Below are 13298 nucleotides of genomic sequence, written 5' to 3'. Positions count from 1 at the left end.
TTAACCAGTTTCTAATGAACTATGAAAGTGTAACAAGGGCAAATTGCCAACGTATGGAATTCACAGTTAACAAATTTGTTAACTGAAGGTATGAGTTGGCACACAACTTCAAGTTCTCTCAAGGTAAATAGACTAAATCAGGATTGAAGTAGTCTGGTGAGCTGAGTTCATGGCATTACATTTTTCTTTACAATATCCAACCATAAGCCTGATGTGGCTCCAAACTGAACGCACATTAACTGATAGCAAACACAAATCTCTAAATCGCATGGGTTTTTTGTTTCACGTTTTATTTTTATTTTCTGTTCCAGAATGAAGTTAACTAGCTGAGCAAAGGAACCATGACATATGAATTGCATAACAAAGACTTACCAGACAAAGATTTTCACATTTTTGTCATTACCCAAAATATTCAATAAACAGGATAAACTACAGGAACCACTTTTGAATCACAATCAAAATTATATACAGAAATGGAAAATTACAGTGGCTCTTATGGTCCTAACAGATTTGGTGTCACTGACTGACATGGAGAACTAGGCCACTGCTATTTCTTCATCTCCAGGACTGCACTTCCTGGCCCCCTGTGTTTGGCACTGCATATATTGCAGAACTGGACAGAAGATACCTAAATCAAAAAAGAAAACAGGAATCTCTCAGAGAAATGTAGCCACATCAGAATGTGTGAAGATGAATGAAAAGTGCTAATGCCCTTCTCAACATTACTGCTCACAGTCAGACTGTTCCAAATCAACACAGTCATGGATAGGTGAGGGAAGACAATATAGAAAAATATAGTAAACAGGCTGTTCTGGAGTCAGAGGGCAGCACAACTCACCACTCTCTCCAAGGGTATTACCACCACCTGCCAGAAGAGTAATGTCAAACTTTCTCCACATCAAAAAAGAAAAGTATCACTGATTATATTCATAAATAAAGATGAGATTTAAGTCACTCGGTGAGCTCCAATAACCACTGGATGCCTTAGTCACAGCTCTGTCTTTGGGTAGTGCTCCACAGATTTCCAACAACTGAGATCAGGGCCCAGATACTGTCATCTGACATCAAAGATGTGTTTACTGTTACTCTGTGTTTAGCCCTGTGCGCATTTTGTGCACGCACTATCTACATTTCAGTACCATGATGGATCACCTAAGGCCACATACTACAATGTAACAGGGGAAATTTGGCTCTGTTACATGTACACACCCCTCTATTCATACATACTGTCTATGAATAGATATCATATAATATCTACGTAACATTTAAAAATTTCACCTAATCAGTCACTTGCCCCAGAAAATTGAGAATGCTAGACAAATTTTAGATTATTTCTCACAATAAAATTTGTGGTAAATATTGAAGAAATATCTACTAGTTGTTGGACTTTCTTGTACAAATGATTTAATATATTCAGCTTTTCCTAACATATTTAAGTATCTATGCTGTACCATATGGCTACAAGCACTTTGTTTACTTACAGATGAAGTGATTCACTAAAGCTATTTTTTCACTACATGTTAATGTTCAGAGATAGATACAGAATCTTAAAGACTTACATTTAAATTTCTATGTGATTTTGTTACCATTTGAATGCTTTCATTCCTATATTTAAACCCTGTTATATCTAGAAGTTATTTTTTGCTTTGTGTTAATTCAACAAACAAACTAACCCCCCAAATAACTTAGAAAGAAAAAACTGTTTTGACCGTAAGGATGATTACAAAGATATTTAAATATTCACTCTGAAATGACTGATTTTTGTCTTCCAGGTCAGAATCATTTAATATGGCTCACTTGAGAAAATACCTTTATTCTCATCTTTGAGTATGTTTAGTTAAAGTAAAAGCTGGAATGGAAAATAATTAAAAAATTAGAGAGACTGTATTCCCTGTATGTCTTAGAGTTGCATTATATATTCTGATGGCAGAAAGTGATAAAATACTGTTCAAACAGTAGTGATTTCTTTCTACATGGGATGAACTTTAGTTGCAATATCCTTAAACTCCCTTTTCTCGGTCACATACTACTACTATGTGGTATCATCAGAAGTTATGCCTATAATAATACAATTCCTCATAGACCCATGCCCTTCTCCACAGCTGAGACTTTATCTTTGGCAAAGGTGTCAGACATATTAAGCTAATTCCTTACTGTGTTAGATACAGGCAGGCACTCTCTGTGAAACATGTGTCTGCAGTGGAACACTACCACACTGAAGGCCTTGGATGCATCTGGGAAACAGAAAAATAAATTAATTTCAACAGAGCTATGAAACAAATGATTTAGTGGCTACAGCAATATATGCCCACATTCTGTCATACACAGAAAAACTTCGAGTAACATCTCTCAAAATAATTTCAAAATTATTCTGACTCATTCGTAGAAACCATTAAGAGTGATTGTTTCAGGAAACATGAGCCAGTGATGGAGTTACAAAACATTTTTTTCTGTGGCTTAGATACTGTATACCTCCCTATCAGGAATTTTTCATCTCAATATATGCTACATGCTAAATTTGGGCAAGGAGAAGAGTAAACTACCACCAAATAATGCAGCTGCTTTGAAGAAAAGATAGCAGAAAAATTCTTGCACTAGTGTGAAGAGAACGAGAACACTGAGCAGTTCTAGAGCCTGCACTGCGTGCTATGATCCTGAAATTTCGCAACAAGCTGCCTAAGTGCAAGATGTGAGCTTTCATTCTCAAATGAATATTTAGCCAAATTAGAACCCTTAACAAAACACCCACATATCTAAAGAATAACCATCTCACTCACAAGCATCATTTGCATTCTACTTTGGCTCTTTTCACCTCAACACACATACTTCAAAGCGCTCGCACATTCAATTCTGCCAGAGTCTCCTTGTCTGTATATATGATCCCAGTATGGATGTTTTTATTTATTTATTTAAGTGGAAAATGGTAGAAACCAGATTAACTGTAAGTGATTCTATCCATCTGTTAACCCCTAGAAAACAAACAAATGTCTGTACATATGCTTTGTCTTATATATTCTTGCTTTAACAGTCCACAACAGATATTCTCTTGGTAAAACTACTTCTTTTTAAGACACCCAACAACTATATTGATATTTCTGGACTTGAGGAATGAACATCTCTGAAATAACGTCCTGAATTTCTATTTTCACAACTAACTTTAGAAAGTAGTTGGTTTTAAGCTAAACCAACTTTGGTCTAAAGCTAGTTGGTTTTAAGACATTGCAAATGTGGCACCATGACTGAAGCCAAGAACTCACCACCATTCAGACAAAAAATACATGCAAAAAATTTTTAGTCTACAAGTTCAGTGTGAATAAGCCAACAGATGTGGACAAGATTTGGTGGCTTAGGTTTGTGGTTCTAATAATCTTTGAGAAGACGTATGCTGATGGAAATAAAAGTTGCCTTGAATTCCATGTAATCAAAACAGAAAATAAGGAAGACAAAGTTGAATAAAAAAGAATATCTGGGTTTACTGCAACAAAAAATGTTTAATTAGACTCCACTCCCATGCCAGAATTCAAAAGCAAGCTTTGTATAGGAGATTGAAATTTATACAGTGATCACGAAAGGAGATTACACATTTTTATGAATAATTTCTCTTAAAATACTACTAAAAAAAATTTACCAAAAAAAACTTTTACAACCTCTTTTTTTTTTTTTTTTCCTCGAAAAGCATCCTACCTGAAGGAAGTATTGGAGACAGACATGATTCACAGATATTCTCCTCTGAAAAACAAAACAAAAGAAAATTAGGCTTTGTTAAAAACTTCCATGTTTACTTTTTATAAAGCAGGCATGAACATACTGCTCTTACAGAAATGGAGCATTTACTTAAGATGCCTAACAATCTATTAAAAATTGAAGAGCAATACTGAAGTAACATTTCTAATAACAACATGATAAATATTTAGATTTGATGATGGTAGAACTGCAGGATTGAGGCTGTTTAGGATCAGTGCTGAAGAGATGAAAGGCAAACTGAAACAAGGAGCATGGGATGGGTGGCTGCTAACTCTGCAGCATTTTGGAGCAGAAGCTCTGGTACTCTGTCCTGTCAGCTTCTGTCTCTGGCGATTAACACTCAGCCGGTGTGAATTACAGCGCTGTACACACGCATCATTAGCACCTTGCAAAATATTTTCAATATTTTCTGGCAATCATCTTGTATCTTTTGCTTTGGTTGCAGATTATTACCATCTGATTGTCCATGTTGGTACTAACCATAATTTTCACCTTTACAGAGGAAATGCAGGACACAATACACTGGCTAGGCAGAGACTGATCAAGAGAAACAGCTGCATGCTGGGTCTTGTAGTTTTTGAGACACAAGTAATTCCTCTGCAAAGGGGAAAAGCATCTACTATCCTCCTACACTCTACAGATAAGGTAAAAATTGCAGGCTTTTGGACAGCTTCCAAAGCAGACAGTCAGGAGGTATATAAACAGTCTATATAAAATAGTCTTTAAAATATTGAAAGTCATCATGTTTCCTCTGTACCCACCATCCACTAGAACACCCTTCATCTGAGTTCGATGCATTTTCTTCAATAAAGAAAGAGAATCAGCAACAAGTATCTTTTTGCATCCTTCCCGCAGCAAGATCTGTTGGTGCAAAGAACATAAAAGACTGGTTGTTGAACAGATGGGTATATCAACTATCTTGACAAGTCACCACTCTGTTTTTGCTGCCAAAGTGAGTGCAAGGAATGTTTAAAACTTTTCAAGGTATTATAAAGGAGGCAAAGGAGGAACCTTTTGTTGGTATCACCTCTACCTAAATGAAAAGCCCACAAAAAAACCCCAAAACCCTACACAACAAAAACAAACATCAAAAAATAGAATTCTTTACAAAGATACTATTATTATAATTATGAACATCTTTCTATGAGATGGTGTTGACAAAATAAAAACAGAGAGGAATTTTTACACTGCCCCTCAGAATTAATTTCCAGATAATTTTAAAATTCTTCTTCCTGTATCTTTTCTGTCTTCTTCAGAAAAGATATTTGATAATCATAAGATCTTCATAAACACTGCAATTCAAAATACATTTTGTTCAAACATATATCCTGCTGAGGAGTCATTTAATAAGCAGTATTAAATGTCTATGCAACTGACCAAAGGTCCCTAGTTCATTCCTCTTCAGCAAAAGTCTCAGCTCCCTTTTGACTTATTTGGTATTTTTCATTAGATTGACCTGTCATTGCCTGAAATGGTTTTGAAACACAGAAGAAGCAAGGGCATAACAATTATATGGAATCTTTTTTGCACAATACTGTCCTGGGTTGACTATATGATGCTTTTATCCCCAATCGTCTCATTCTGTTTATGTTGAATAATAATAAGTTTTGTACCTTTAAGAGTGTTACAGAGAGTGAAGGGGGAGAGAGAAGAAGCGCGCAGTTTGTTTTCAGACACTGCACTCACTCCTCCACATTCCTGCTCCTGACTGTGTTGTCTGCGGACAGACAGCGGGACAGAGAGCTCTTCTTTTGCTTTTTAGTTAGTGTCAGCTAGCTGAGGCAAAGAAGTTCCCTGGACTGTTTTTTTTTTTTTCCCTTTTCTTTGGACCTCTTGGAACTGCTCTGGACTGAACACCCAGGAGAGCACCGGCAGCTGCAGCTGTGGCCCACCGGGCCGGCCCTGGCCTGCGACAATTCCAGCACTGAGAGACTGATCAGAGACTGAGTGAGCTGCTGCTTGAACCCGGGGTTTTCTCAGTTTGTCATCTCTTTTAGAGTGGCAAGGGGTCTCATTGTTTTGATACTGTTTTGGTCTTATTGTTTAATAAACAGGGGATTTTTTTCCACCTTTCTCCAAGGAGGTATTTTTCTTTCCTCCCGGACCAGTTGAGGGGGGGAGGGGCCGATTGGATCTGCTTTTCCCACCGGAGCTCCTTTGGGGGGATTCTTCCCCAAACTTGCTCTAAACCTGGACAAATACTTAATGGAGCAAGTATGGAAAGACAACAAATCCTAGTAAGTATTTTGGACTTTTTTCTTCCTCCTCCCAAACTGATGTTTGGAAATTTGTTTTCCAAGACAACAATTCCTTTGAAAACTGCTTCACGAAGATACTCACAGTCAATTATAATGTGATCAACCCTACTAAAAGAGAGGTATAAAGAAGCAATGTTCATTCCTTTCTTCAGCTCATTCATATTACTGGAGATACCGAGCATTCTAAGACAGAGCAAAATACAGCTAATGCAAATACCTAAGAGGAAATACAATAATAGATTTTACAGCCAGGTGGACACTGTCAAAAACTCTACCTTTTCACATACACATTCTGAAGAAATAAGGACGCACTGCTAAGAATGATACGCAGATAAGACTGCAAATCCGAAGTACATTAAAAAAAAATTAACACTAACACTGTGAGCATTTCAAATTGGGCATATCAGTGGGCGAATGAGACTTTTCCATTATTGGAGACATTGAGCTATAAAACATCTCAGAGCACCAGCAAGTAAATGCAGATCTACAAGGCAAACACTTAGAAAATGAATAATTTTTATCTGTTGATAATCTCAGGAACATTCTGGCTATGTCTTTCCCTTGCCCACTTTATCCAAAGGCAACAAAGAATGTAAAATTTTGTTCTAAATAAAGAAAGATGTTGCTAGGCTTGAAAAAAATACAAGAAACTTTTAGCAAGGACAACTGAATGGGACTGTGTCAAGTCCAACTCCTGGCCCTGCAGAGGACAACACCAAGAATCACACCAAGTGCCTCTGAACATTGTCCAAAATGTTTCTTGAACTCTGATAACCTTGGTGCTGTGACCATGTTAAATGAAAGAAGCAGAACAAAGAAAGAATGGAAGATGGAAGTGTGTCCTTGCATTTCTTAATTAAATGTAGTGTGCTAATAGAAAAAATTCATTGAAAAGAAAGAACAATGAAGAGGGAAACAACAGACATCACTAGGTCATTGGAAAACCTCAATAATGTTTGATGCCTTAAAACCCAAGAGTAACAGAAATATCTGATAAAACGTATATTTTAAGAAATATGCACTTTCTCCCATTATTTAAACAGTACTAAGATCTTTCCATACCACATTTAATGACTGACAGACCTTATCTTGCTAGAAATGTAATACAGTAGGCAGCCGTTATTATATAAAAGGAAAAATTGCAATGCAGAATGCAAAATATCTATTCTCAAGGTAATAAATTCCCAACACTTCTGTAGAAATTTAATGAAGACCTCAAAAATGGGTAATTTGAGAGTTACAGAAAGTACAAGAAAGGGAATTTGAGTCCAGAGAGAGGGAGCTTTAATAAAGGGGAGAGAAACAGGTAACTGCGCACCCTAAGGTTAAGTTGAACTAGTTAAAACTGACATTGGGCATAAATCTGTGAGGAAACCACTTTCCAAGAAGAAACAGAATTGAGGATGAAAATTAATTTTATTTATCCTTTAAAAGCATGTAATTGTGAGCACAAGCATGACAGTATCAGATGCACCTACAGAAAGAAGTTTTAGGCAGAAATAATGCCTTTCATTAAATGAATGCTAAAATAAAAACTGTTATTGTGAAAAAAAGTCTGTTTTCTGGCTGTATTGGGGAAGATATTAGGCATAAACCATTCTATTTGATTGGAACAGTCTTGATTTACATTTGTAAATCAAGCCTAACGTTATCTTAAAAGAAAAGCACTGCAGTATGGAGTTATTTTTAAAGCAAATACTCAAAACTATGGGAATTAATTTAGGCCTTGATTCAGCTTAACCCACAAAGAAGTCCAAGTTTCTCAAGGCTAGTTAACTAAATTCTCTCAAATAGCATCACTGCCACACTAAAACCACATTATTTTTAGGCTTTACACACATGTCCCCCTGTGCAAGCTGTCACCTGCCCTCTAGTGCCTCCAAAGTGTCTGAACAGCGTTTTTAGTTATGTTCAAGTTCAGAACCTAACAATTTTTTCAGGTGCTGTTCCAAGCAAGATTCATTGTATTGTCATTAGGTTCTTCTAGTTCATAAACTCTATTATGAATGGATAGATGTGAATTCTGTGAATGGATTAATGTCGGTTCCACATCAAGAGTTCCTGCAGGTTCAATCAAAGTGCAAACTAGTAAGTCAATGTTTGAGTAAAATGGCTAATCCACAAAATCTCGAAGTATTACATCTAAACAAACTGCTTCTGAATTTTAAAGCTAGGGGAAAAGGAGTCTTAGAAAACCAACATCTTTCAAAGATTTATTTTAACAAATGACATAGAAAGGGTGAAAGATGAAGCAGTTCTTTCTAAAACAAGACTCTTCCAATACCATAAGCAGTTCCTACATTTCATTCAGATACAAACCAAAGCTGAAAAGACACCTATTTTATCAATTTGGAAAGCATAACAGGCTAATAATTAATTCACAAGTCTACAAATAAGGAGATTTTATTATCAGCTTTCTCTGGGAGATATGTGATCCAATGCTTTAGAAACCTGGAGAATGGTGATTCATTTGCACTTAAAAAATGTACTAGGAATGTGTAATTTCTAATAAGTAAGTAGGTTTCTCTTTAAGACAACCTGTCTAATTTATCTATATATTTAGGACAGCAAAAAAGTAGATTTCAGAAGCAGTAAAAAAGCTTCAGACTGCACTTTATGTGATAAAATATTATCCTATTAAAATTCAAAGAACTATAACTTTGTCGTTTGTGAATGTTACTGTATATAAACACTAAAATCAGCATCATTTCAGCAGTAAATAAACTTTCATCATTGCAATCAGGGTCATTTGATTATGTACTATGGTTTTAATACATTAACTCAAACAACGTCAAAGATAAAATATCAAAATTAATTATCTTCATGGGTAAAAAAAGCCAACAAAAAATCACTTCAAGGTTTAATCCCAATTCTAAAAACCACTTAAATATTTCTCTGCTTAGGGGTATAGTTAGAGGTGTGTTCAGTTTTAAGCTCATGGCGGAATTGCAGAAAAAAGTTGTACATGATCTGTGTTTTATTTTTGCCCAAAACAATATCTCATTCTGCTTTAGTGCTATGCTTGGTTGGTTGTCAGTGATCAGATTTCAAAGGTTAACCACAAAGCTGAGGTTAGCTCAGAGCAACATATAGAGCAGTGGCAGCATTTCATCTAGTGGATGGCAGTTTTTTTAAGTGGAGCCATCAGTCTGCAATCTGTCAACATTATTAAAAAACTATTCAAGGAAGAGTCCATATTAAAAAAAAATTACAACAAAATTTGCATTAGTAGACTTTCTTGTTGGATTCTCTAATGCATACTGTGAGTCACACATACTTTGGTAGCTGCTCAATTTGATTTATTTGGTTTTGCTGGGATGGAAAGGACTGTTCTCAAAAGGACAAAGTCTGTCAAAGGCACTGCTTTTAACTCCTACCCGTATTTGACATCACACCTAAGTAAAGTTTATGGAAATTCATGCGCATAATAGGAAATTTGCATCTGCACGCTTACATAGGCATAAAACAATTTTATCAGGGCTTGCAAAAGGAGCCCACAACTAAACAACATAATGGCACAGTGGTAACATATTTTGGGAAGCCATCATTATGAAAAGACCAGCACAGTTTTTGTGTTAGGCAGTGACTTGCAAGTCAAGCAACAGATTCTCTTTCCACTTGCACTCCTTCTTCATGGATCCTAGAACAAGATTCTTTTTGCCTTTGAAAATGAGGGCAATAAAACATAGGAATACAGAGCTTGAGATTCAAAAAGATGAAGATATAGAAAATCCTAGCCAATGAAATTTGTATTTCTGAGTAAGTTCAAAATGTCTGGTATATGCTCCATGCTACACATCAAGTAATTTCTACTAAAAGCCAGAGTTCTGCCAGGCCAGAATAAAGGCCAGTGACTTCTCAGCATGAACCTACACAACATGTGCAGAGGTATGACCAGACATCACACAAACACACTTAAGACTAGCTTTAAAACAGCTAATGAGGCAGCAATAACAAAAATAGTCCCTCTTGAAAATTTGAGTTCCTCTATAAAAGTGGCTACTTTGGTGAGTGTGCAAGACTAGCAATAAGATCTCTAAATTTCAATGTAGACATACCATCTGCTCATGAACAGTGCATTTCATGTTGCCAGTAACACTTAAGGAACAGACTTATTTTAAACTATAACTCACACGTCTCTAATGAAATATTGCCTTTTTTTTGGGCTATACTTTTTTCTATCATACAAGAAAGCCAAGCACAAATTACATTAAGATTCACTAATTTCTATTATCCCTATAAAATCTAAATTTTAACCCTAGAGCTACCCAACTCTGCTTCAAAATCAATTAATTTGAAATCCATAAATAATTTCAATGCTAACAGTAAATTATTTTAGATATCATTCTCAAGATTAAATACATGCTTTTAATCCAAAAGTAATTCTGTTAAAAGGTATTTGAAGAAAAAAATTGTTGTCATATTTTGGGGATGGAAATTGTATTTTCATCCCCAAAATATGACCATACTGATGTCATCAGCTTTGTCTGAAGCCATGCAATGTACTCTGTATATGTGTAAAGCTGTAACTATGCTTACAGCACTTTCTCAGTTTGCCTGCAAACACAACACATTTTGATTTAATGAGAATCCAGGAATAGGAGGATCAATGGTGGTACTGACAGCAGCAAGATTAACATGTAACTGTTGAAATGCAGCATGGTATTTAGCTGTCCCCCATTTTGGAAGGATACTAGCTTTGGACTTCACCCAATGAAGTCAAAACCTGAAGTAATGTTAAAACATGCATTATATGCAAACATGTATCTATGTACAAGTGTTGAGAGATGAAGAAATGTAAAATGCTTCTTTGAAATAGCCGAAGTCATAATCTGAAGTTCACATAAAAATAAAATAATGGAAAAGCCTTAGAAAGGCTTAAACCCTGCCCTGAAGGGAGATATGGCCTAGCAAGATACCAGCCATGACCTTAATGTAACCATTGAGTGCATCTGTTTCCTTGAAATGTTGAAAGACTAACAGCAGACGGGGAACAAATGTTTGAGGCTCAGAAAATCAGAGTTTCAGCAGCCTACTGAGCTACATTTTCTTGGACTCTGCACAGTCACACTGTAGGCATCTGTATTTTTTCAGTAGAGCAATGGAGAACAGCATAACAGAGAATTCAAGTTCATGACTGCTTTTGTAGGAGAGAGATTTAAATATGCAGTGCCACACAATCTGCTGGCTACTTACAGGGAAAACTGAAAGTTATGCTTCTTGTAAGCTCTTACAAACATATCTTAGAACCAATCATGCAGGGGACTGCACATATCAATTATTCTGGGGCAAGAACTTCCATAATCCAGTGAACAGTCCAGTTTTTAAAAAATGCATAAACAGCAACACAGGCACAGAATATTCTGAGTTGGAAGCAGCATTAGAGTCTAACTCTAAAGTGAATGGTCCATAATACAGGAATTGAACCTACAACCTCAGCATTATTAGAATCATGCTCCAATCAAATGATTCTGCACCACTGACATGAATTTGATTTTAAAAGTTCATTTTCCTTCAGTTAGTATGACACTTAACATATGACTCTAACACCTGATGAATGTTTCAGTGAGGGCATGTTGCATTCTGCCTCCATTCTGCTTCTGCACTCATGTGAAACAGAACAAGAAGTACTGGTCATGAAACTTTCCAATACTAAACAGCTGGGCAGTGTAAAATAGGCTGAATCACTCAAGATGCTTCCAGTTGTACTTACCCACCAGGCTTCTGACAGTATGGTAGACATTTAGAAGGGCCAGATGCCATCAAGAAATCTCAGCAAATTTCCACTATTTCTGTCATTGTTTTGTGTGGGCCCACTATGTCCATGACCAATGACTGAACAAATCCTGACAGCAATTTATTGTGCTGTTCACTGACAAAGATGGTTTGCTGTCTCTCTGAAAATTAGTATCCCATGAAGAATGAAACATCTACCTGCAAGTTGTAGTCCTGAAGAATTTTCACTAGTGAGTCTCTCAAATTAGGAATCTCCATGCCTTCCTTAATGCGGTGGATCAAAAGAATAGGATCAACATGGGTTCCAATATTGTTCAGCAAACCAGTAATAAAAGCTGTGAAAAACAAGAGGCAAAGAAATTAAGAAAAACAATCCAGCACAATACCTGATTAAAGGATACTATGGTGACAAGCTACTTGACAGTTCTCTAATAAGTGAAAACACTAAGTCTCTTCTACAGTCTTTGTATGTTTCTTGCAGCTGTATTTGCTTGAACACAAGCCTTTGGGAAAGTGAGGAAGATACAGTCTGGCAACTTACAGAACTTCCAGCATATTCAGCAAAGTAGTAACTGAACTGAGTCTCCAGCACAAACTCACAGGTAAATAATGCATTTTGATTCAATAAAAAGAGCACTCAAACAAATAGTGTTTAACTACTAACTAACAACTACTTTATGTGGTAATTCCATTCCCAGTTCCAGGGTATAAAAACAAACTTTCAAGCACCTAACCTGATTTCAATGTGTTTCTAAATATTGATGAGAGCGACATGATAGAAGTCTTTTGCTCTTTGAAGAGCATCTGGGTAAAAAACCCACTAGAATGATGACTCAAGGCTGTGTTTTTCCTTCAACCCCCACAACTGAGGAATATCAGTAGAACTGCTTTACACACAGGCAGAAACTGTTACATAGAGTTACTGAGAGAATTCTGTATGTTTTGAATCCCTTTTGCTCTAAAGGTGTCACTGACTTTAGTGATGCATTCAAGTATGGGTAATTTGAGAATGCCATTTTTCTTGAGGTTTAAAATATTCTGGTCACTTCTTCCTTTCAAAATTAGCATCCATGGGATGAAAAGATACATATTCTGACACTAATTCTACAGAAAAGAGGTTCCAAGAGAGACTTTACAGTCTTGATTTAAAGCACCAGAAGAGGCTGCAAAAACCAGTGGAGTAGATAGTTAAGAAAATTCTCTGTTTTCTTAATCATTTGAACTTTGAATCTGCCTCCTTGACAACAGTGATGCTTATATTTCTGAGTCCATTTAACCTTTTAACTTGGAGTAGCTATTCATATAATGAATGAAAGGCAAAATGCACTCATTATTACCAATCTTAACTTTGTAACACAGAAAAAAAATTAATTAGTTGTTTTACTGAAAGAAGAAAGGTATAGGCTTTTCATTTTCAGAATCTTGAAGGGAAGAAGTTGTAATAAAATAGTATGCAAAATCCTCATCAAACCTGCAGACAGTGTTTTGAGGCTATCTAGAAATGAAGTCTCATTCTGCTAAACTGAAAGCACTACTGTCCCCTTGATTTTTCATTAAGCA

At 36.1% G+C, this 13298-nt stretch overlaps 1 protein-coding gene across 4 annotated transcripts in view; it reads right to left on the bottom strand.

The window, feature by feature from the left end:
- Positions 1-269: 269 nt before the first annotated feature.
- VPS41 (VPS41 subunit of HOPS complex) overlaps positions 270-13298 on the bottom strand; it is a 110596-nt gene continuing 97567 nt past the window's right edge. For all 4 annotated transcript variants that reach the window (XM_064705053.1, XM_064705052.1, XM_064705049.1 and 1 more), the window contains 5 exons: positions 11937-12073; positions 4506-4605; positions 3685-3729; positions 2155-2234; positions 270-628 (listed from right to left, as the gene is read on the bottom strand). In XM_064705053.1, coding sequence (XP_064561123.1) covers positions 548-628; positions 2155-2234; positions 3685-3729; positions 4506-4605; positions 11937-12073 — 443 coding nt within the window. In that variant the 3' untranslated portion in view covers positions 270-547. The remainder of the gene's footprint in view (positions 629-2154; positions 2235-3684; positions 3730-4505; positions 4606-11936; positions 12074-13298) is intronic.

Source organism: Zonotrichia leucophrys, chromosome 2, assembly GCF_028769735.1.
Source record: "Zonotrichia leucophrys gambelii isolate GWCS_2022_RI chromosome 2, RI_Zleu_2.0, whole genome shotgun sequence".
Classification (NCBI taxonomy): domain Eukaryota; kingdom Metazoa; phylum Chordata; class Aves; order Passeriformes; family Passerellidae; genus Zonotrichia; species Zonotrichia leucophrys.
Note: the sequence above shows the minus strand (reverse complement) of the source record. Positions and strands in the feature narration are given on the sequence as shown.